Source organism: Vicia villosa, unplaced genomic scaffold (genome assembly GCF_029867415.1).
Source record: "Vicia villosa cultivar HV-30 ecotype Madison, WI unplaced genomic scaffold, Vvil1.0 ctg.000364F_1_1, whole genome shotgun sequence".
NCBI lineage: Eukaryota > Viridiplantae > Streptophyta > Magnoliopsida > Fabales > Fabaceae > Vicia > Vicia villosa.
This window is the reverse complement of record NW_026705165.1, coordinates 821,949-847,803: the sequence shown is the minus strand read 5'-3', so window position 1 is coordinate 847,803 and position 25,855 is coordinate 821,949. Positions and strand designations below refer to the sequence as shown.

Sequence of the window (25,855 nt, the reverse complement as noted above, 5' to 3'; positions counted from 1 at the left end):
TTATGTATTTCATAACAATAATTGATGTTAATTTATCTCTGTTTCGTTTTTGCATTTGTTTTTGGTTCAGTATTTTTCGAAAATCCACTTCCGTAAATTATAGAGAGTTGTATTCCATATCAATTTTTGTCAAAAATTAGAGTCGAACTTGCTTACGAATGAATTGTGTGCAAATTACATGCGTCTGAAAATACATTTACGTATTTCAGAAGTAGTTTTAGTTTTTCACTAAGATGAGAGAATAAACAATTTTCAAAATCAATCGATCTCAAATTTAGATTCTAATCTATCCCTATGGTAAATAATTTGAGTGAAACAATTTTTTATACAATTCATTTTAATTTGTATTATTTTAGTGAAAAGTAAAAGGTATGTATATGGGTATAACGTGTATCACATTATAGACATTACTATCATCAATAATAATAAAGCAATGGAAATAGGATTATGATTGAGAAGAAGGGTAAGGAATCGTTTAATTTAAAATTCAAAGTGACAGATTGAGGATCACTTTTTGTTCCCCATGCATACATTTTCTTATTATTTTCCTTTCTCTTTATTTACTCTCTAAATCTTAGTTTGATCTCATAATTCATTACACTTCTCATCACCTCTTCAAGCAAAAATAATCGACCAAAATCACTACTTATGATCATCCATTTCAAAGTAGAGTGAGGTTTGTTCCATTTATTTTATTTAATGACTCATTTGTTTTTATGTTTCCTTCAACTTGTAGTACTTTAATAATTAATAAATTAAACCATTTGTCTAATAATTAAATAATTTTGAAAAGCAGAAGCTTCAAAACGAAACGATGGAGTTGGTGCTGGAGTGGAGACTAGTGAAGAGCTGATTCCTCATTCCTAGTTTGTCACAATCTGTCTCATGGTAATTACTAACATGTTTTCCCTTATCTTTGCTTAAAATGTTTATAAAATTGATATTTTATTTAAGAATGTCACATATAATTCTTGGGTTAAACATATGAATTCACTCAAAATTTCTATAGAATTGAGTTAGACCAAATCATTTTTTTTCTTAACATAGTATCAACATGATTTAAGATATCAACATGATTTAAGATATGTTTTGTCATATGATATCAAGTTTTTGTTATCCGTCACTTATCATTATTTTTTTACTTTTTCTCTTATAAATTGATTTTGTAAAAAAGTAATCTTTGGTCCAAATTGTTTTTTAAAATTAATTAAAAGTATATATATATATATATATATATATATATATATATATATATATATATATATATATATATATATATATATATATATATATATATATATATATATATATATATATATATATTAAAACACAAAACTTACAAAATATTAATTTTAAATAAAATCAATTTTAAAAGTATATTAAATTTTATTTTATAATAAATAAACACGTTAAAAATAATTATACCTCGCTAAAAGAAAATTTAAAAAAACTATAAAAGGTGAAAATATTATTTAATCTAAAAATAACCACTTTAAATTATTTCAAAACCTTAGCGTGAAGTTTTAAAAATAATCAAAATACAAAAAGTGAAAACTAAATAAGAATATTGCAAAAGTTAATCAATGTGACAATTTCTCTACCAAACATTAAAAAGTTAAGTATTATATATTTAACCAATTACCTAGTAATATTTATTTTTATCATTTTATTATTTATTAAATAATATATTATATTTTAAAAATATTTTACTAAAATGAATAAGAATTCACCTTAACTCAAAAGAAAGAGAGCAAATATAAGCATGGGGGGCCAAAACAAAGCCTTAAGAGGAGAAAATTCTAAGTCTTGGCATACCTAACTTGTCATCTAAAAAATCACTAGAAATGCTATCATAAACATGATTTGACTTAGTAAATCTTTTTATGGTGAAACCATGCCTAGCAAGTATGTCTAGTCGTCTTTTCTAAAAATAAGTGTTATAAAAAAAATCCTAAACTTTCAAGACTACACGGGATAAAAAATTTCTATGTAGATTAGTCGATCTAACTGGTTGGATACCACATATATTAAAAAAAAAAAGTTTAACCATCTAATTCTAATTCGACAAGGAATACAAGATGCATTAACAAAAGCATTCACAACCATTAAAGAGTTTTGTGCTTGTTAAAAATACAAATACAAGATAATCTCTAGTGATTAAGGGTCGTGAGAGGCTTTAAGATTTATTCTGATGTTGAGAGGTAACTCACGAGGGATAAGTAACTATTGTATGTGTGTATTTTTGTGTTATAATTAGGTCATTTCTCTATCATAACATTGAAGAATTTATAGACACCCAAAGTTTGAATCTAAGACTTCTTGAAATATAGAAACCACCTGGAAATAGATAGTTGATTGTGAGCGCAATTAATTTTCATTTTTACCTATATGTTGTTTGTTCATTCGATACACATATTACACAATCAACGTTATGGACGAAGACACAAAAGATTCGAACAACCTATTCGAGAAAAAAAATTCAAATATCTATGAAAAACACCATAGACAAAGCTTCTAACCATCTTCGTGCGTGAACTTGCACGATCACATATTATACTTTTAACAAATACACATTTAAAAAGTAAATTTTCTCTAATAAATAGGACTAGAAAAAAAATATTATTTAACATTATATTTAAATATTTAAAAATGTCATTTTTTAAAGTTAATCTACTATCAAGCAATTAAAATTAAAGTCCACCACACTACCAATTATGCCCTTTTCTTTAAAATAATTTTCAAAGCTAAAAGGTTATTTTTGTCATTTCATAATCAACTCATTTTATTCACCCCACACTCAACCCACTTTTGCCACCTATCTTCCATTCATTCTCTCTCCTTCAAATTTCATCCTCTTATAATATTACTTTTATTCTATCTCACTTCTCTCTCCACATTTATTTTTCATTTCATTTCTATTTACTTTTCTCTCTCTCTTACAATTTTCTCTCCAATATTTTCACTTTCATTTTAATTTTTTCTCTCAAAATTTTAATAAATTGAATTAATATAATTATTAAAAAAATTATTTCCAAATGTCAAAATTATTCATAATTTTAAAAAAAAATATTTTTACATGTTAAAATTTTTATTTTTCCCACGGATCACTATGAACAAAATACCTATTTTATTTTAATTAAGATTATACTTATTTGAGACACAAAATTCTTATTTTCAAATGTCAAAATTTTCTATTTTTCTCACGGGGCACTATCAATAAAATAACCATTTTATTTTAATTAATAATTGTCTTTATTTTAGATACGAAATTCTTATTTTCAAATATTCAAATTAAATTATTATTATTATTATTATTATTATTCATTTTATAATTAAATAACTTATTTCAAATTTACATGTATATTTAAATCTAATCTATATCGTATTAAATAAATTTGTAACGGGATACGATTAGTTACATTCACGCAAATTTGTTTTTGATAAAAATTGCTTTCAATATGCATTTGAATACAAATTAACTATACAAAATTATTTTAACCTGTACAAATTCATGAATATCTAATTTTTTATATAATTATATTTATCATTCAATATTCTAAATATCTAAACAAATCAACTATCAAGCTATTAAAAAAGAAGTCCACCATCATTTAATTTTCTCTCTCTAAATTTTCTCTTTTCTTTTTTATTTTTTAAACATAAATTAATTACTAAATTGAATTAACATAATTATTAAAAATATTATTTTCAAATGTCAAAATTATTCATAATTATTAAAAAATTATTTTCAAATATCAATATTTCTATTTTCTCACTGAAAACCATAAGCAAAATACATATTTTATTTAGCAATTGTTTTTATTTGAGACACAAAATTCTTATTTTCAAATGTCAAATTTTTTATTTTTTCACGGGGCACTGTCAATAAAATATCTAAATGTTTATTTAAATAAAATCTATATTATAACATATAAATTTGTAACGGGACACGATTAGTTAAATTCACGCAACTTTTTTTTATAAATATTTAATATGCATTTGAGTATAAAACCACCATACAAAATTATTATAACCTATGCAAATGCATAATATCATTATTCTTTATACAATTGTATTTATTATTTAATATAATAAATATCAAAACAAATTATATATATAATATCAAATAAATATACCCGTGCGGCAGCACGGGTGATTTACTAGTTTTATCACGAAATGAACAAACAGTAATGTAAATAAATTGTTTAAAAAAATGTTAATAAAGGTTTTTTTTAATAAATATTTTATTTTCAATAACTTGATTTTAATATATTTTATTTTTCAATTTATCATTTGCAATACTCTTTTTTTTTTCTTACAAAAAAAAAACTCATTTTTTCAAATACGAAGTTAATATGAATTTGGTGGGTGGGTTCGCGTGGCGGGAAACGTTACCATGGCGGGTGGCAATGTCATTTGATAGCGGCAGAACTTGCAGCGGCGCGTGTGATTCCGGTTCCGGCGACTATGGCACATGATTCGTGTGTTATTCAAATCAAAGGGCCTAGAACTGATTTTCGGTTTTTCGCAACAAATTTTGGAGATAAGTAGTATCGTGCTTTCTGATATACAAATCTATTTCCTTGAATTTCAATTTTGTCATTGGCTTTGTAGTTAGTTATTTTGTAGACTCTGTGTAGTCTTTCGTTTTTAGGGTTCTGAAAATTTTAGAGATAGTGTTAGGGTAATAGATGGTGGAAATAGAGAATGTAGAGAGAAGACCGGTAGATTCTGCGGTAAGGAGAGTAGATCAGATGGAGAGAAATCAAACAACTAGAAGAAGAGAAAGACCTAGAATATAAGAGTATGTATTAACAAAGATCTCGAGATTAACGATTTGGATAGAAGCATGGTTCTGGATAAAACATTATGTCGGAAGTTGATCTATGTAGACGACCTCACTTAGTGGGATAAGTCTTGGATGTTGTTGTATAATCACGTTTGTCACCGCCGAACATTGGACTCGCCTTTCACCTTTTATCTGATGTGTACGTTCTATATAGACTATGAGCTAGTTTAGATGCTAACCATGCTAGCATGGTTGTTAAAATCTCGATTTAAAACCTAAACTCTATAGATTTCACGTTTCTAGGTTAGCATTTCGTGTTAAATCGCAGGTAAAAACCTTTTTAGGTAAAATCGTATCCCGTAACGACTTTACGTGATTTAAATCGTCCTGAAATCAGTGAAATCGTGTAAAATCATGTAAAATCATTGGATTTTACTCTTTGACTTGATATTACTTTTTAGTCAAAATTTATAAATCAAATTTTATATTTTTGGGCCATAAAATTTTCTCTATGGATTTTTAATTTTATTCACATTCATATCTTGGTTATCATATTGAAGAATCTTTAACATTTGGAGATAGATTTAATCAAGTCGAATATGAATGCTCCAATCAAGACGATGTTGTAGAAGCATTGAACTTTTGATTAAGTTGAAGATGAAGATGAAAAGATTTGTTTTTTTGAACTCAAAAAACTTATGAAACTGTTATTTTTTTATAATCTTTTAGATGTTACATTTTATGATTTGGTGGAAAATTTATGTAGTTTGATACAAGTTTGTGAAGATTACACTTTATTATGATTATATAGTATATTTTTACTTTATAATTAAGTAAAATTTTTAAATAATTAATGCATTTATAATATTATATAAGTATACATATGTCATATATATAAATTTAATATAATTTTAATATGAGGTAAAGTCTATGATTTTACGTTTCGATTTTACCTAGGTAAAACGAGTCAATGTAAAAATTCGATTCTGACAACCTTGCATGCTAGAACTTATGTAAGCTTGTTAAAATTAATGTGTTGTAACCACCACTATGAGTAAGCATTATGAAAGAAGTGCAAAAGAGTTGTAACCATCATAATATAATTACTGTCTTTATTTAGAGTTATGTTAGAATTGTATCATTAAGATTGAGAGAACCAAAGAGTCCTCATCTTAATTATCATCTTATTGTCTTCTATGTCAGTTTTGAGTCAAGCCTATATAAAGGCTTTGTAATGCTAAGAAATATATATCAGTTGGTGGTGAATTCAGTAAAATAGCATATTCAAAGCATATCTTCCACCAGTGGAAGTATAGTGAAAAAAGTGTTCAGTGCAGTTTTAAAGCATATCTTCCACCAGTGGAAGTATAGTGCAAAAAGTGTCAAAAAGTCAGTTTTCCTCTGCAGAATTCTGTAACACTATAATTTATAACATACCACCTCTAGAATACCACCAACAGAGTGGTATCAGAGCTGCAGATCCTTGCAGCCCCAACAAAAACAACAAAAGTTATGGCTTTTACAAACAACCCTTCCGCAACTTACAGCAATGTCAAAGTTCCTCTATTTGAAGGAGAGAACTATGATTTTTGGGCAGTTAAAATGGAGACTCTATTCACATCTTTGGATGTTCTAGAGTACGTCAAAACCGGATATGAAGAACCGGCACCAACGGAGGCTGAAAAATCAAAAGAAAAAGCTGAAGAATCAAGCCAACGGCTTGAAGAGTTGAAGAAGAAGAAGATCACAGATGCTGGAGTTCTCGGAATGATTCAAAGAGGAGTCTCTCTATCCATTTTCCCAAGGATTATGAGAGCTAAAACATCGAAAGAAGCCTGGAGTATCCTACAACAAGAGTTCGAAGGAGACTCAAAGGTGCGAACGGTGAAGCTTCAATCTCTTAAGAGAGATTACGAAAATGAAAGGATGAAGGAGAACGAGAGCCTGAATGAGTACTTCAACAGAATCTCGGAGTTGGTGAATCAGATGAAGTCACATGGTGATATGATAGATGATCGCAGAATTGTTGACAAAATTCTGATTAGTTTGACAGCAAGATTTGACCCAATGGTGGGTGTGATAGAAGAAACCAAGGATCTATCAACCTTAACTGTTCAAGGGTTGATGGGGTCTTTGAGATCCTACGAGCAAAGGATGTTACGACATTCTGAAAAATCAATTGAGAGTGCCTTTCAATCTAAACTCAACATTCAGTCCAACAATGGTGAAAATAAGCCCCAAATACAAACTAGAGGTGAGTCTTCTAGAGGTGGCAGATTTGGAAGAGGCAGAGGTCGAAACCAACGTGGCAGATCTGGAAGAGGCACAAATGGCGGAAGATGGAATGAAGCATCAAACAAATGGTGCAGAATTTGTAACAGCGGCACTCATGACGAGAAGGAGTGTTGGAACAAAGGCAAACCGCAATGTCACAATTGCAAGAGATTCGGGCACCTTCAAAAGGATTGTCGTCTTGCAAATCAGCAACATGCTTCGTACGCAGAAGGAGAATCTGATGAAGGAAATTTGTTTTTTGCTTGTCAAAAAGCATTGCATGAAGAAGGTAAAAATGTTTGGTATTTGGACAGCGGCTGTAGCAACCATATGACCGGACAGAAGGAAGCATTTATAAACATTGATTCTTCATTTGCCTCAAAAGTTAAATTGGGCAATGGAGAACATGTCGAAGTGAAAGGGAAAGGAAGCATTGGAGTCACCACAAAGCAAGGAAGCAAAGTCATGCATGACACGCTTTATGTGCCAGAATTAGACGAAAATTTGCTTAGCATTGGACAACTTTTGGAGCACGGCTATTCTCTAAACTTTGAGAATAGAGAGTGCAGAATTTTTGACTCAGAAAGAAGAAGTGTTGCCGTTGTGAAGATGACTAGCAACAGGAGCTTTCCACTATCTTTCAACTATGAGAAAAATGTAAGCTTGATGGCCAGAGAAGAGAATGACTCGTGTTTATGGCACAGGAGACTTGGGCATTTGAATTACGAAAGTCTCAAGTTACTCTATCAAAAGAAGATGGTGTATGGGCTACCAAGAATCGAAGAAAAATCTGGTGTGTGTGAAGGATGTGTCCTAGGCAAACACCACCGTCAACCATTCCCAAAAGAAAGTGCATGGAGAGCCAAACAAGTGTTGGAACTTGTACACACAGATGTGTGTGGTCCTATGAATACTTTGTCTCATGGCAAAAACAGGTACTTTATCTTGTTTATTGACGACTTTACCCGCATGACTTGGGTATATTTCATGAGACAAAAATCTGAAGCGTTTGTAATCTTTAAGAAGTTTAAAGCATTAGTTGAAAAACAAAGTGGCCGATTTATAAAAATGCTGAGAAGTGATCGAGGGAAGGAGTACACCTCAAATGAATTTCACAAATTTTGTGAAGATGAAGGTGTTGAAAGACAACTCACTGTTGGCTATACTCCTCAGCAAAATGGTGTATCTGAAAGAAAGAACCAAACTGTGATGGAGATGGCGAAATCTATGCTACTTGAGAAAGGTTTACCTAAAACCTTTTGGCCCGAGGCCGTTAACACTGCTGTGTATTTGATGAACAGGTGTCCAACAAAGGCAGTGTGGAAAAAGACTCCATTTGAAGCTTGGAGTGGAAGAACACCGTCGGTGAACCATCTTAAAATTTTTGGATGTGTTTGCTATGCTCAAATTCCTAAACAAAAGAGGACAAAGCTGGAAGAAACAAGTGAAAGATGTGTCTTTATTGGCTATAGTTCCATGTCGAAGGGCTATAGACTTTACAACTTGAAGACAAACAAGGTGATCATTAGCCGGGATGTTGTATTTGATGAGAATGCTTCTTGGAATTGGGAAGAAGACAGAATGAAGGAGAAAACAGTCCCTGCAATCATATTACAACAACAAAATTCAGCAGCTGAGAATGAGCAACCGGCTCCTTGTACACCAAGTTCCTCATCCTCTCCAAGTTCACCAAGTTCAAGTTCATCATCTCCCAGCTCAACTCCAATAAAATTAAAGGATTTGAGTGATATTTATGCAAGATGCAACTATTGTGTTGTGGAACCTGAAAAATTTTGATGAAGCAATCAAAGAAGATATCGGAGAAAAGCAAGAAGAAAGTCTGCTGCTTCACTGTGACAATAAATCAGCAATAGCCATGGCGAAGAATCCTGTTTTCCACAGTCGAACAAGACATATTAATATAAAGCACCACTTCATTCGAAGTGTGATCGAAGATGGTGATGTGCAGTTAGTGTTCTGCAATTCAGAAGAGCAGCTTGCAGACATTTTTACTAAAGCACTACCAAGAGGGAGATTTCAGCAACTTAGAGAAGCAATGGGAGTTAAAGAGCAACACATTAAGGGGGAGTGTTAAAATTAATGTGTTGTAACCACCACTATGAGTAAGCATTATGAAAGAAGTGCAAAAGAGTTGTAACCATCATAATATAATTACTGTCTTTATTTAGAGTTATGTTAGAATTGTATCATTAAGATTGAGAGAACCAAAGAGTCCTCATCTTAATTATCATCTTATTGTCTTCTATGTCAGTTTTGAGTCAAGCCTATATAAAGGCTTTGTAATGCTAAGAAATATATATCAGTTGGTGGTGAATTCAGTAAAATAGCATATTCAAAGCATATCTTCCACCAGTGGAAGTATAGTGAAAAAAGTGTTCAGTGCAGTTTTAAAGCATATCTTCCACCAGTGGAAGTATAGTGCAAAAAGTGTCAAAAAACCAGTTTTCCTCTGCAGAATTCTGTAACACTATAATTTATAACATACCACCTCTAGAATACCACCAACAAAGCTGTATATTAACTAATCTGCGTTAATTTTATGAGTTAGTTGCCAGAAAGTTTTGTTAGGTAAATTAGTTACTTAGTTGTCCTCGCCTTTATTTAAACCTGCATATGTTACGGTAGTCATTTTCGTTCTCTTGAATTGAATCATGGTTTTGAAGCTTGTCTTTTTGATGGAGGTATTGACAATTTCTCAACAGTCCTATTAATATACTGAGTTTTTAAGTTTTAAGAGGTTAGGGTTGTGTTTCTAAGAGTCAATATCAAAGGAAGATTTCATGAATAAGGTTTATAACGTGGTAGAAAGTGATGACGAGGAGGATGAGTCAAGCAGGGTTTCCTTGGAAGGGAATATGCTTCAAGCTTTGGTAGTGTATAGAGTAATTAAACTTTTTAATATTGTATTGTAGCCAACTCTAGTTCAGTGCATTGCCAGTTTATCAGTTAGTTATAGCTGTCTCTTTTTGTTCAAGGAATTTACAAATTGCATGTAATTGGTATACCTTATAAATACTGAGGTTTGAGTTCTCTTGTTGGTAGAATAAAAAATCACTATACATCAAATTCAGTTGGAGATTCTCTCTCGTGTGTGTTCTGAAATTCTACATTGCATCACTGAGCTTCTTAAAACCATTTGCATGGCCTCCAATCCTCTTTTAACGCCTTCAGCGTTGCAACTTCAACCGTAGCTTCCGTCCAAATCATTCTCCGGCATCGGTGCTTAGCTTGGCTCACCACCATTTTCCGAGTTCTCTTCATACTCATATCAAATCACTAAAAAGCTCCATCACGACAATTATGGTGTCGAAGTCTCACATTGGATGTGATATCACCTTACAAGTTAGCTTTGTAGGGTTGAGTTAGGATTATTCCAAATTATATGATTTAGTATGGCCCTTATAAGTTGAGCTAGTTTTGCACGCACATAAGCTTCATTGATTTTGTTAAGAGTCCCTCATCGGACAATATATGGCCTGAACATGTCCTTATAAGTGGGGACAATCCTCACCCTATAAGCGGGTTTTGTGAAGGTGAGTTAGGCCCTATCACATTTCTTAACATGGTATTAAAGTCTGGCTCCGATCCAAGAACCTGTGGGTTTGGGACCACCACGCTTCCGCTGCATACCTACCACATTTCTTAACAGATTTTATGCTCCTCCTCAAGTTCCTAGTCATTTTTCACAAAATCAGATCGTTTTATAGGAATTGAGAATCCTGGATATTTAGTCCGGAAACTTCAAGATCAATTGCTTCTCCTATGTCTTCAAGCCTTGCTCTTGTCATTTTTCTTACCAAAAGTCACTGGATGGTTGCTACTCCTAGCAATTTCACTTTCCTATTCTTGACATCACCCACCGACTAATATGTCTTCATGCATGTAATTTGATGGAAGAGAGGTGAGAGTCCAAGTGTTATTTTCTTAAGAGAGCATTATACTCTTCAGTCATGGCTGCCACCAATTTTGGATCCTTTAGAGTTGTTTGACGATGAGTGGGTTCTAACTGGGATATGTCAGCTCATCAGTTAGTTACAGTTGTCTCTCTGTTCAAGGCAGTTACAAGCTGTATGTAATTATAATCTTGAACGAAAAGAAGACGACAGCTTGGAGTTTACAGATATTATTCTGATTGAGAGCATATCAATTCGAGAAAAAAGCCCATTAATGGAAATGTTGTCTAAATCCTGAAAATTCCCGTATTCAAGCTTCTAACACAGGTGCTTTTATGTTCATGCTTAGACATAATAATGAACATAAGGTGAGTTTGGGTATTAATTTTTAACGCGTTCTACGAGACTTTGGATGGGTTGATAGTTGGTTTGGTCGTCTCCCATATTCTAGTCAATATTGATTCCATTTTATCTTTTGAGTTGATTATACTTTGTACAAATCAATTCTTATTAATAAGCCTATTATTCATCAGTTTGTTTTTGTAATTCAAAAACGTCAATGCTTGAATTTACTAATCTACTTTTGATTGTTGATTAATCTAATTCCATCTAATTTTCTTAATTATTTCTTGGCTGATATATTTCCACTCTTTGTTGGGAATAAAGAGATGTAGTCATACTTGGTTCAAGAAAATCAAGAAGAAAGTATGGAGTGTGCATCTAAAATTGTAGAAAGGGCTGTCGATGTTGTGTTGGACCTGACTATTCGGCATGTGGGTTACATCTTCTATTACAAGGAAAATGTTAATGAGCTACGCAGTCTTGATGAAAAGCTAAGTCTTCAAAGAAAGAGGCTGGAACATGCAGTAGATGAAGCTGAGGATAATCTGGGAATAACTGAAAGTGATGTTACAGCTTGGCTTCAGAAAGTGGATAAAACTAGAACTGAAACAGAGGAGTTTCAAAATGATGAAGGCCACATGAAGACAAGGTTTTCCAGTGGTTTATTTCATTACTTCAGGAACAGGCATAGACTAGGGAGAAAAGCAAAGAAGATGTTAGTGGATGCCAAGTCATTAATAGATGAGTCAAAGTTTGATGGAGTTTCATATCACCAAAAGCCAACATCTATGCATGCTGCATTGCTTAATGCTGGCTATGTTGAAATTAGTTCCAGAAGACAAACTATTGAAAAGATAATAGAAAAACTCGAAGATTCTACAGTGAGATTGATTGGAGTGCATGGGCCAGGTGGTGTGGGTAAGAGCACATTAATCAAAGAAATTGTAAAGAAAGCTCAAGACAAGAAGTTGTTCAGTGTGGTAGTTATAGTCGAAATAACTGACAATCCCAATCTTCGAAAAATCCAGGAAGAAATTGCGTACGTGTTAGGATTGAGTTTGGAAGGGGAAGGTGAGAGTGTCAGAGCAGATCGTCTAAGGAGGAGGTTAAAGACAGAGAAGGAAAACACCCTTGTCGTCATGGATGACCTTTGGGACAGAATAGACTTGAATAAGATAGGGATTCCATTTGATGATGATATGGATGATGATTCAAGTAATATGACAATTGAAGATATGAAGGGTCCTAACTTCACAACTGTAAAAAAAGGAAAACCTCCTGGTTATTATAAGGGGTGCAAAATTTTGCTAACTTCGAGAGATAGAAAAGTATTGTCTGATAAAATGGACGTCAAGTCAGTTTTCTGTGTGAGAGAATTAGATGATAAGGAATCTCTAATGTTGTTTAAGAAGGTGGCTGGAACACTTGATGAAATGTCCACATTTAAGCAAGAGATTGTTAAGAAGTATTGTGCAGGGTTACCCATGGCAATTGTTACTGTTGGAAAGGCATTAAGAAATAAGAGTGAGTCAGTATGGGAAGCCACACTAGAAAAACTTAAAAAAGAGGAGCTGAGTGGAGTGCAGAAGTCTATGGAGATTTCAGTAAGGATGAGTTATGATCATCTAGAAAGCGAGGAGATGCGGTCCATTTTCTTACTTTGTGCTCAAATGGGTCATCAACAATTAATTATGGACTTGGTGAAGTATTGCTTTGGTTTGGGTATACTCGAAGGGGTCTATACGCTAAGGGAAGCACGTGATAGAGTATATGCATCAATCCAGAAGCTAAAAGACTCGAGTTTGATGTTGGATGGTAGTTCCAATGATCATTTCAAAATGCATGATATGGTGAAAGATGCTGCGTTGTCTATAGCACACAAGGAGCAAAATGTATTTGCTTTAAGAAATAGCAAATTAGACGACTGGCCAGACAAGGATCAACTCGAAAGGTGCACCGCTATATCTATACGCAACTGTGATATCATTGATGAGCTTCCTAAAGTCATGCATTATCCTCAACTTAAATTCTTCCAAATTGACAGTGATGATCCTTCTTTGAAAATACCTGAGAATTTTTTTGAAGGAATGGAAAAACTCAGGGTATTAATATTGATGGGTTTTCATTTACCATGCTTACCATCTTCAATTAAATGCCTATTAAACCTCAGAATGCTTTGTATGGAGCGGTGTGTTCTAGTTAACAACTTATCCTTTGTAGGAGAGCTGAAAAAGTTAAGAATTCTCAGCTTTTCCGGATCTCAAATTGAAAGCTTGCCAACTGAGTTAGAACGCTTAGATAAGCTACAGTTGTTTGACATCAGCGACTGTTCCATAATGAAAGTGGTTCAACCTAATTTCATATCAAGGTTGACTTGTTTAGAAGAGTTGTATATAAGAAAGAGCTTGATCAAAATGAAGATAGATGGAGAGCCAAACCAAAGTCAAATTTCATTTCTTTCTCAGTTAAAACATTTGCACCAATTGAGAGTTGTAGACTTGACCATCCCGAGTACTACAGTTTTGCCCAGGGATTTGTTCTTTGACAGATTAACAGATTACAAAATTGTGATTGGAGACTTCAAGATGCTTTCAGCTGGAGATTTCAGGATGCCAAATAAGTATGAAGCGTTAAGATCTTTGGCATTGCAGCTGACAGATGGTGCTGATATTCACTCCCAAAAAGGGATAAAGTTGTTGTTCAAAAGAGTTGAAAATTTGTTGTTGGGAGAGCTAAATGGTGTTCAAAATGCTTTTTACGAGTTGAATTTGGATGGATTTCCAGATCTTAAGCATTTATCCATCATAAATAACGATGGCATTGAATATATCGTTAACTCAATGGAGCTATTCCATCCTCAGAATGTTTTTCTCAATTTGGAATCTCTATGCCTCTACAGACTGAAGAACATAAAGATGTTGTGTTATACTCCAGTTACAGAGTCCTCATTCGCCAAATTAAAAAGCATCAAGGTCAAGATGTGTACCCAGTTGAAATTTCTCTTCTCCTTTTACATGGTTGGTTTTTTAGCTTGTCTAGAAACAATCGATGTTTCTGAATGTGATTCTTTGGAGGAGATTGTTGTCAAAGAGGGGCAAGCAAATTGTAATAAGATTGAGTTTCATAAGCTACGCTCTTTGACACTACAATCATTACCATCATTTACTAGCTTTTACACCGGTGTTGAGATGCTCTCTGTAGAAGAGCAAACAACAAAAAGGGATCCCATAGAAATTAGTGTTGCAGAAGATGATTGCAGTGTCGTGGATCCCCTTTGTCTCTTTGATGAACTGGTATAATATTGCACAATATTCCTCTAGTTGTCGTTAATTTGTGATCATTTGTTTCAGTTGCAAATATAGTGATTGTGTGTGGTCTTGCAGATTGAAATTCCAAATCTGGAGAGTTTGAAATTATCCTCAATCAAAAGCGAAAAGATATGGAGAGACCAGCCTCTTTCAAATTTCTGCTTTCAAAACTTAATAAAATTAACTGTGAAAGAATGCTATAACTTAAAATACTTATGTTCAATGTCAGTGGCTGGCAATTTTAAGAAATTGAAAGGCCTTTTTATAAGTGATTGTTGGATGATGGAGAATATTTTTATCACTGAAGGAGACAGTGTGGACAAGGTATGTGAAGGTGTAAAGTTTTATAGTTGACTCAATGTTATGTATACAGTTGTGCATTTTTTTTTTTGTCGAGTACTTGAGTTGATTACGTTATGGCTTTTATGTATAAAAATGCAGGTATGCATCTTTCCTAAGTTGGAGGAAATCCACCTAACCAAACTAAATAAGTTGACAGACATATGGCGAGTTGAAGTTGGTGCTGATTCCTTTTCTAGTCTCATTTCTGTGCAAATTGAAGGGTGTAAACAACTTAACAAGATTTTTCCAAGTCACATGACTGGATGGTTTGGGAGTTTAGACAGCTTGAAGGTTATTGATTGCATGTCGGTGGAAGTGATTTTTGAAATTAAAGATTTTCAACAAATAGATGCATCTATGAAGGTGACAAACCTGCAGCTTATTTTGGTAGACCAACTCCCAAATCTAAAGCAAGTATGGGACAGAGATCCAGAAGGAATTCTTTGCTTCAAAAATCTGCGGGTTATAGAGGCTACACGCTGTAATAAACTAAGCTATCTCTTACCAGCTTCTGTGGCCAAAGATCTAAAAAGGCTTGCAGGCATATCAGTAAATCTTTGTGATGGAATGGAGGAAATTGTTGCTTGGCAAGATGGACCACAAGCACGATTAATGTTTCCTGAAGTAACCTTCATGAAACTGTATGGCCTGCCAAATGTGAAGCGTTTCTATGAGGGGGGACATATAGAATGTCCAAAATTGAAGCAGTTGGCTGTGGACTTTTGTGAGAAGCTGGACTTGTTCACAACAGAAACCACAAATGAAGAAAGACAAGCAGTTTTCTTAGCTGAAAAGGTAAGGAACCATTAACTGCTATCTCTTTGTTCCAACTCATAAGAATTACATATTTGAAATTGACTTCAAGAGAAAACAAAATACCCAGTCTTGCAAAATAATTAACATGCAAATAAATAGGGAAAGTAAATAAATTTTATCCCAAAGTGCAACTCTGCTAAACTTTTTTTGCCAACTGACATACTAACAAAACTTTAAGAGTTGATAGCTAATTTAACGCACTCACACAAAACTTAAACTTGGAAAATTTCATGCATGAAAGTCTCCCCTACCATATTTAATACAATGATACCATGTACTTTGATTTGATCACGTAATTTTTGTGTATTCTATTAGAAATTTCTCCTTTATTGCGGTTCACCCCTAGCTGCCCAATTGCGACATTTGGGTTTCCTTCATTGCAGCTTCCAACACTTTCAACGTGCCCATATCATGTGCAATCATGGGAATGAGTTGGGTGCGGTGAGAGTCTCAATTGAATTGTATATGGCCTGAAATATTATTTATAAATGGAGACATGTAACCATTTTGTCAAGTTGAGTTAAGCTCAATCCAATACTAAGAAAAATAAAATGGCATATCAACAAAAAAACTAACAGTTTAGCAAAGAGAATGCATCCACTTAAAAACGATGCTAGCAACACGCCTTATAAAATTATAACATACTCCTTTTAATATATACACTATCATTTAATGAAATTCATGTAGATCTCACTAAATTAAATAGGTTCATGCATATCTCACTAAATGATGCGGGACCTATGTGATAATACTATTCATTTACAGTTTTTTTAATCAAAATTATAGAGAAAGAAACATATAAAAAGGATTGGTAATTTATATCCCTTCTTAGCTGTGGAATAAGCTTAAATATATATAACTGTATAATAGTATTTTTTCCTCCTATTTAGCACCTTTATTTCATCTTTCTCTAGGTAATCTCCAACTTGGAGTTCATGGAAACTGGCTTAAAGGAATCACTTTGGTTAAAGAGCAACAATTGGAAGTACCGAATGGACCGTATAAAAGAGCTTAGCTTACGCTCGTTACGGAGTATTGAACTTCTCTACTGGTTTCTGGACAGAATGCCCAATCTGGAAAGGTTTAACTTGCTTTTCTCTCACTATAAGCTTGAAGGGTTAGTTCCAAGTGGAAACGTTGTATCACAAGAAAGACTGGGAACTGTATTACAGCTCAAGACATTGACTTTGTGGTCATCAGAGATAAATGATCTAGGACTTGACCGAGACCCACTTCTACAACGACTGGAGCATTTGCTCTTAGGTGCCTGCAACAGTTTGGTCAACTTAGCCCCTTCCTCGCTATCTCTGTCTCACTTAACATATTTGGAAGTAAACTCTTGTATTGGTTTAGTGAATTTAATGGCAGTCTCAACAGCTAAAAGCATGGTTCAACTTGCAACAATGAAGATAATCCGTTGTAAAGTAAAAGAAATAGTAACCAATGAAGGAAATGAAGAAGACAAAGTGATTGAAGTTGTATTTAGAAAATTGGTTTGTTTAGAGCTGGTGAGATTAAAGGACCTTACAAGTTTCTGCAGCTACAAGAACTGTGAATTTAAGTTCCCATCATTGGAAAGATTGATTGTGAGAGAATGCCCCAAGATGGAGACATTCACTGTGGGTCAGACAACAGCATCAAAGCTTCAAAATATACTTGCCATTGAAGGAGAAGAAGAAGAGAAACGGTATTGGGAAGGTGACTTGAATATCACTATACAGAAAATTTTCAAAGACAAGGTACTTATTCATTAAATAAACCCTCTCATCTTAAATGTTTACTCTTTAATCAAAATAATATCAATTCCATTTCTATATAATCATACTCAAAACACTAGTCATATTTTTTTATTTATAAATAATTTAGCCAATCAAATATTTGAGTTTTAATTCACAACGCCTTCATTTTTCTAGTAATGTTTCTTACATTTTTTATTTTATTATTTGATTTTACAGATTTCTTTCGAATACACGGAGCAGATGAACCTTATTGATTATCCTGAATTATTAGAACAAGTATGGGATTGCAGTGATTTAGTGCAGGACTACATGTTTCGCAATTTGACATCCTTGGTAGTATCACAATGTAATAATCTAGTACATGTAATTCCATCTCATTTACTTCCTTGCTTTGAGAATTTGGAAGAGTTAAAAGTATGGGATTGCAGTGCAGTGAATGTCATATTTAATTTAAATGACACAAGGGTCACAAAAGCTTTGAGTAAATTCCGCTTGAAAAAGTTGTCATTAGATGGTCTACCAATCCTGGAGCATATATGGGACAAAGATCCTGAAGGAAATTTTGGCCTTCACTTGCTACAAGAAATGCGTGTTGACAGTTGTTATACCCTCAAATACTTGTTTCCTGCATCGGTGGCTAAAGATCTTACTAGACTCGAGGTGCTTATTGTAAATTACTGTAAAGAGTTGGTAGAAATATTTTCAAAGGATGAAATACCTCCAGAAGGAGCAACAATAGAGTTCCCTCGTTTGACCACATTACACCTAACAGATTTGCCAGGGCTCAAAGACTTTTATCCGGGTTTACATAAGCTAGACTGGCCTGTGCTAAAAGATTTGAGTGTTTATCATTGTAACTTGCCGGTGCTCAAATTTCAAGAAGATCATCAGGAGCAACCCCTTATTCCAATTGAAAAGGTACTTCTTACAACTTGGTCAATAAGGCCGGAACAGTTTAACTTGCCCTAAATGATATTAATACAAAGTATACCTAACCTAGCAGCATCACATTGACAAACCTGTAACTGGATCATGTATCTATCAATGGAATCTATTCTTATTTTTCTTTTTTATTTAATTGATGATATTGAAACAATAAATTCAATTCCTTAAGCGCATCAGTTATCATTATCCAATTCTTCTATGCTTTGACTCATACTTTGTTGTCCAGTGGTGAACTAATAATAAAAATATATATAATCTTATAATAATTATGAGATAACAAGTTTATATGGTTATGGAATTTCAAATATTTAATTCTATATTTTAGAAGACTTCGAATCTTTATTTTTACAGAAGAGTACCTTTAATGAAAGTTGTATTTGTCTGTAATTTCCTTATTAGTTTTTCCACTTGGGCTATCCAGATTCCCAATATGGAGATGTTATCATTTGGTATTGGAGGCGCCATTGTTATGTGGGATCGGGGGTCTTGGAAATTGCAACTTCACTGTCTGCAACGCTTTCAAGAAGAGTCAGATAGTGTTCTATATGGGTTCCTTGGCATGTTACCTGCTATACGAAAGCTTGAATTGTACCAGGGTTCACTCGAAGAGATGTTCTGTGCTGAAAGACCTAATGCTGATTACACAAGAATTCTCTTAAACCTAAAAGAAATAATGTTATTTAATGTGGGTAATCTCAACTCCATTGGTTTAGAGCACTCTTGGCTACACCCCATTCCTGAAAATCTCCAAACATTAAAAATAACTTCGTGTAATCGTTTAGTAAACTTGGTACCACACATGGTATCTTTGTCCAACCTTACATATTTGGATATATACATGTGTAAAGGAATGCTATATCTGTTCACTTCCTCAACAGCCAAAAGCTTGTGCCAACTCAAAGAGATGAAGATAGAATTGTGTGAATCAATGCAAGAGATAGTGTCCACAGAGGGGGTTGAGTCACATGCAGATGGGAAAATAATATTTGAGCACCTCCACACTTTGCTTCTAAAAGATTTAGAAAAGTTAAGGTGTTTTTACCCTGGAAAATTTGCATTATGCTTTCCATCCTTGGAGAAAGTGTCATTGATTCACTGCAGCTTGATGAAAACCTTCAGTCCAGTCAACAAAATAGATTCAACCATACTGTCTTCTGGAGTAACATTCAAAAGAGAAGAAACACCACAATGGGAAGGTGATCTGAATTCTACAATACTCAAGAGGTTTGAGGAAAAGGTATGTACATAACCAATAACATATACACCCTTTTGTTTTTGTTTGTTGATCAAAGTATATTCTTACGATTTACAAGTACTCGGGTGCATTTGTTCCTACGTTTATAAAATACACTTATCCTTGATTTAATTCACGAGAAAATGGATGGGAATAAAAGGTTCTCTTGAATATCGTAAGAAATTTTAGATAACTACCCATATGCCCATCCTTACAAATAATTCCCCAAAATGTAACAATTCTTAACGAAACACATTTTTTCAAACAAGTTTTTTTTAACTATATGTCATATTGATTATTTATTTTATAAATTCTAGTTAAAGTGTTTTGGACTTAATATTAAGGAATTATAATAGCATTTACTATTTAAAATAATTACTTAATAATTTTTTTTTTAATAATATGTTAATACTAAATGTTAGTACAATGTAAATGACGGACATCCTAATGTTGTTGGTAAGAGTTGTCATGCCTATGTATGTCAGTCCATTGGCAAGGACTGATGACTTGTCTTCCAATTAGGTAGTTGTTTGGTGAATCAATATGGCTGTCGCACATGCATAACTTAAGCATCTCTTGATAGAAAACATATTATTAAGAAAAAAGAAGAATTGTTTATTCAAAGTCCCATAATCATCAAGATTGTCATATTCAAACAGTATTAGTTTATATTATTTTGAGAAGAAAAATTCACTTAAAGATTGTCCTAAAGAAGTTTTCTGCATTATTGGTTGAAAAAGAAAAAATCTCATCAAAATGCTATTGTATTATAGTATTTTGAACAAATATATTGATGAGTTAAAACAACAGTCAATCAAACTTCAAGTTTTGTACCCTTATTCTTTGTAATAACCGAGTAGGTTTAATTCAAGCAATAAAATCAAGCATTCTCATCACTTGAAATGAAAGTCCTAATTAAGATATTAATAAGTGAGTTACCAAAGCTAAGGGTGTGATGAAAATAATTCTGAACTATTTCAATACAGCAAAGTTATCTTTAAACTGCATGTGTTAATTTGTTATGATCAATACAAAAATTCGAATCCCGAAACTTGGTATAATTACAACCTTATAAAAAGTCAGATTTAAAATGTAACCTTTTGAACAACTTTAAATTCAAGAAAAATGAAATAAAATTACAATTCTACATCTCAATTCTTATTGACCTTGGTAAATAGTAATTAATTTTTCTACTCTTTTTCATGTGCAGATTTCTGACTATGCACCAAAAGGAACTATTGTGAGTCTCATAGATCAGCCAATACTACAGGATATATGGCATGGCTCACTGCCAGTCCCTCACATGTGCTTCAACAATTTGGAGGAATTGATTGTGAATGGGTGCCAATTTTTATTCGAAGTACTACCATTCAATTTACTTCCTTTCTTAACAAAAATAGAAAAGTTGGCAGTTCGAAATTGCAATTTTGTGAAAACAATATTTGATGTGAAATGTACAATAGAAGACAGAAAAATGACAGTTAAGGGACCAGTCCTGATCCCCCTCCCTTTTTCCCTGAAGAAATTGACTTTAGAGCAGTTGCCAAATCTGGAGAGTGTTTGGAATGAAGATCCTTGTGGAATTCTAACAATTGAACTTCTAAAAATAGTATATGTTGACGAGTGTAAATGCCTTACAAGTTTGTTTCCAGCATCAGTAGCCAAAGATCTTGTGAAACTTGAAGAACTACATGTGAAACATTGTGAAGAGCTGATTGTTATTGTTGCAGAGAATAATGCAGATCCCAAAGGAACAAATTTGGAGCTTTCTTTCCCTTGTGTGATCTCATTGACACTACTAGAATTGCCAAAGCTCAAGTGTTTTTACTGCTCACTGCATTTTGACATGTTGAAGATATCCGCACATCAAGAGTCACATTCTGAAGATGAAGTAATCGATATTGAAAAGGTAACGTTGCTTTACAACTCTCCTTGCTGCAGGGTCCTTTATGGTTCCTGCAAACCGAACTTAATTTCCCTGTTATTATAATGTGAATAGTAATGTCATCAGTTGATAGTCCCACATTGATTAGATATATGACCTAGGTAGTGCATATAAGCATACTTATAAAATCAAGTGTCCATTTGCGAATTGAAAACCAATTTCTATTTTTTTGAGTTGTGAATAAAATTTCTCAGAATTTGGATTGAGCCTAACTCATCCATGCAAAACCGGCTTGTAAGGTGAGGATTGCCCCCACTTATCAACACAACACAGGCATATCTTAAGCAATGTGGGACTAAATTCACCCCTTCAAACCCAACAAAATGAAGGTGTTGGAGGCTGCAATGAAGGCAAGCCAAATGCCACAATTAAGACGACTTGGGGCTGACCAAAATGAAGGCGGAAATTCCAACACACCCCCTCACGCTCGGGTCTCAATGAGCCCAGAGTGTGGACGATGTTGGAAGCCCAACAAGTGATCTATGATAGGCTCTGATACCATCTCAGAATTTGGGTTGGACCTAACTCATCCCTACAAAACCGGCTTTAAAACTGACTTGTAAGGTGAGGTTTGTCCCCACTTATAAACACAACACATGCCATATCGCTAAGCAATATGGGACTAAATCCACCCCTTTAAACCCAACAGAATTGTGTTGGAGGTTGCAATGAAGGCAAGCTAAATGTCGCAATTTAGGTGACTAGAGGCGGACCGCAATGAAGGCACACACACTCCCTCACGCTAGGGCCTCAATGTGGCCGAAGCGTGGACAATGCAGGAGACCCAACAAGTGATCTAGGATAGACTCTGATACCATCTCAGAATATGTGGGTTGTGTTAAGAAAATGTGGCTGGGCCTAACTCAACTCTACAAAACCGGCTTGTAGGGTGAGGATTGCCCCCACTTATAAGGACATGTTCAGGCCATATATTGTCTGATGTGGGACTCTTAACACACCCCCTCATTCCCAAGACTAGACAACTGGAGCGTGACGGGTGGCCCGATAGCGGAAACCCTAGAAGGTGGCCCACCGGATCTTAAACGAGGCTCTTGATGCCATGTTAAAGAAATGTGGTTGGGCCTAACTCAACCCTACAAAACCGGCTTGTAGGGTGAGGATTGCCCCCACTTATAAGGACATGTTCAGGCCATATATTGTCCGATGTGGGACTCTTAACAGGTTGGACCTAACTCATCCCTGCAAAACCGACTTTAAACCGGCTTGTAGGGTGAGGATTGCCCCAACGTTGTCGATGACAGTCCATGGCGGAGAGCCAAAATCTCGCCATACTGGCCGCTTCGTGGTTGTAATTGATGATTATGGCCGAAAAACCCGCAATAGCGGCCAATATTTACCATTGCGGCAAGTCCAAATACCACCGTGTAGCCGCCATGGCGCCGCAATTTGATAACAGTGGATTGCCCCCATTTATAAACATGACATTTTACTATGAATTGTAAGATAAATGATCAATAAAAATGACATTTTACTATGAATTGTAAGATAAATGATCAATAAAAATGACATTTTAAAATAAAAACAAATTATACAAATATAAGCCCATATATCATATATGAATGTCAATAATTCAAAATTCAATTCATAAATCAAATGGCAGTGGGCTAGACAAAGTTGACAAAAAAAAAGTGGCTGGCTAATGATGGCATCAAAGCTTATCTTAGATATGCTATTGAGCCAATATATCTATTATTTGACCTTTATTAGGCCACACTTCAGATTTCTAGTCCTTTTGGGCATGAGCTGTGGGTCGAGACCCCTGTTATTCCACTGGATTAGTGGACAAAGAATTGCAAGAATTTGACTTATATTGCCATTCTCTTGCTGGATTCTATGTTCGTTAAGAGTTAACGGTTAACTTTTGTATGTCTTGCATATCTACATTGTTAAGAGTCCCATATCGGCCAATATATGGCCTGAACATGTCTTTCTAAGTGGGGGTAATCCTCACCCTACAAGGCGGTTTTGTAGGGTTGAGTTAGGCCAAATTCTAATTCTAACATACATAAAGTCAAATAGTATACTAACTAGACCATTAGCAATGGTGCTTACATCTTTATAAAAGGCCTTTATCATCTAAAACGATTTTTCATAATCATATCTTTTTCACAGGAACATCTCCACTCCAACCTTCCACCATTTTAATAGCCTAGATCATCATTTTCTTTTTAAAATCTTAGACTTTTTTCTATCAAGCTAACTTGTTTGCACATATTTTGTTGAAATAATTAATCTATCAATAATTATATATCAAGCATCTTTTATCTAGAAAGGTTCATTATCTGTACAAGAGCGGGATCTATAACTTCCGTAACCTTCCTTTGCTTGATTATTGGTTTCTCTTTGTAGCTCACACCCAACCTGCAGTGTTTGTCACTGGGAAAGAAAGAATTGAAGACTATTTCGCAAAGAAACCGCTTGCCCAAATTAAAAGTTCTTCATTTGGCCTGCTTTAATGTTGAATCAGATATATTTCCATATGCATTCTTACAACAGGTGCCCAATATAGAAAAGCTTGCGGTGTTGTCTAGTTCCTTCAAGGAGATTTTCTGCTTTCAAGGATCTGATGTGGTCTATACAGAACTCCTATCCCATCTGAAAGGAATAACATTGGAGTTACTTACAGAGCTTGTTTCCATTGGGTTAGAGCACTCTTGGGTTGAACCCTTGATCAGGAATCTAGAAACATTGGAAATAGCTAGATGCTTTCGATTAAGGAACATAGCAGCATCCACTATATACTTCTCCAATTTGATGCGTTTATTTGTTTCTGGCTGCCACGGATTGGTAAATTTGTTCACGCCCTCAACAGCCAAAAGTTTGGTTCGACTCAAAACGATGAAGATAATTTGTTGTGAGTCAATACAAGAGATAGTGTCTCATGAGGGTGGCGCATCAGAAGAGGATGAAAAAATAATATTTGAGGAACTCCAGGCTTTGTATCTTAAAGATTTACAAGAGCTCAAATGCTTTTATTCTGGGAATTTTACAGTGTGTTTTCCATCCTTGGAGCAAGTGTTTGTAATCAACTGCCACAAGATGGAAAATTTCTCTCCAGGTACCGTTAATGCAGACAAGTTGTTAGGAGTTAAGTTTCAGGATATGTCCGATGTTGTCCTATTGGACATTGATCTCAACTCTACCATACAAAAGGAGTTTCTGGCACAGGTATTTTTAACTTTTCTTTCTGTTTTTTAGAATAAAGAAACTTTGATGTGTTGAATACCGTCTTTTACCATGTCAGTAATCAAGTCAATCTGTTGGAGGGGTAATGCATTGTAGTTGCAAGAAACCATCACATGTATAACTAACTTTTTGACAAGGGAAGTTCAATTAATTATGAGTTTGCCTAGTGAGTAACTGCCAGTTGAGGGCAAACCAGCAAGGAGAGATATTAAAATATTACCATGTTTTAGTTGAAGATGATTTTTTCCCTTCAATATTATTGAACTAACATAACTGTTTTTGTATCTAGGCTGACTCAAACTCTAAAAACTCAGTAAGACCGTAAGAGGATATAGGACATTGATGATAAAGACTGTTGAATGGTTGGAGATTGAAAGAATACATTACATTCTTTTTAATTTGACTAGGTGAAGCCCAACTCAGATGCTGCAGAAAAATGAGGTTGATGGTAAAGACAGTTTTATGAAGAGGAACGAAGTTGTCTTGTGGTCATACTATTTTACTTTATTATATTTGGATATATTCCAGTGTTATTGTTTTGTGTTTAAGAAAAATAAGTATGCAATTTGTTGATTGCTCTATATATTAATGTGACAGTGTGTGTGATTATGTGAGTTATTGGCGTACATGAAGAGCAAAAGAGAACTATATCAAGGATGGTATTGTTTTATATATGTACTATTAAACATAAAAGAAAATATGTGTTCTTGTATGTTATCTTTTAGATACAAACTCGTGAACATATTTTTCTGTATGAAATATCGGTTGTTTGTTTTTTCTTAATTTTGTCCATTTATATCAAGTTTTAGTTCAATTATAAATGTCATTTAAGAGTACATTATATATGATTAGTAGCTTCTGAATCTAAAATCTAGGATCATTTACCAGAGTTAGGAGATGCAGTGGAAAGATTCCCTTGTCTTGCAAGAAATGACCTGAAATTTTGCTAGACCTGACAGGGAGGTCTGGCTTGCCTTGTTCGACAAAGGATTTAAAATTG

General features: G+C 34.0%; 1 protein-coding gene across 1 annotated transcript; it reads left to right on the top strand.

Annotated features, from left to right (window-relative positions):
• The first annotated feature begins 505 nt into the window (after nucleotides 1-505).
• On the top strand, nucleotides 506-25,783 carry LOC131627482 (uncharacterized). The gene is made up of 11 exons (XM_058898337.1): nucleotides 506-676; nucleotides 797-888; nucleotides 11,644-14,612; nucleotides 14,703-14,951; nucleotides 15,069-15,764; nucleotides 16,700-17,524; nucleotides 17,741-18,442; nucleotides 18,891-19,706; nucleotides 20,914-21,612; nucleotides 24,019-24,837; nucleotides 25,145-25,783. Exons 3-11 carry the CDS (start codon nucleotides 11,685-11,687, stop codon nucleotides 25,178-25,180), a joined length of 7,770 nt encoding a protein of 2,589 aa, XP_058754320.1. The 5' UTR covers nucleotides 506-676; nucleotides 797-888; nucleotides 11,644-11,684; the 3' UTR covers nucleotides 25,181-25,783.
• The last annotated feature ends 72 nt before the right edge of the window (nucleotides 25,784-25,855 follow it).

Coding starts and splice junctions, on each gene's coding strand:
- LOC131627482 (XM_058898337.1), top strand. CDS start 11,685: ATGGAGTGTGCATCTAAAATTGTAGAAAGGGCTGTCGATGTTGTGTTG. Junction 14,613..14,702: donor TTTGTCTCTTTGATGAACTG/GTATAATATTGC, acceptor GTGGTCTTGCAG/ATTGAAATTCCAAATCTGGA. Junction 14,952..15,068: donor AAGGAGACAGTGTGGACAAG/GTATGTGAAGGT, acceptor ATAAAAATGCAG/GTATGCATCTTTCCTAAGTT.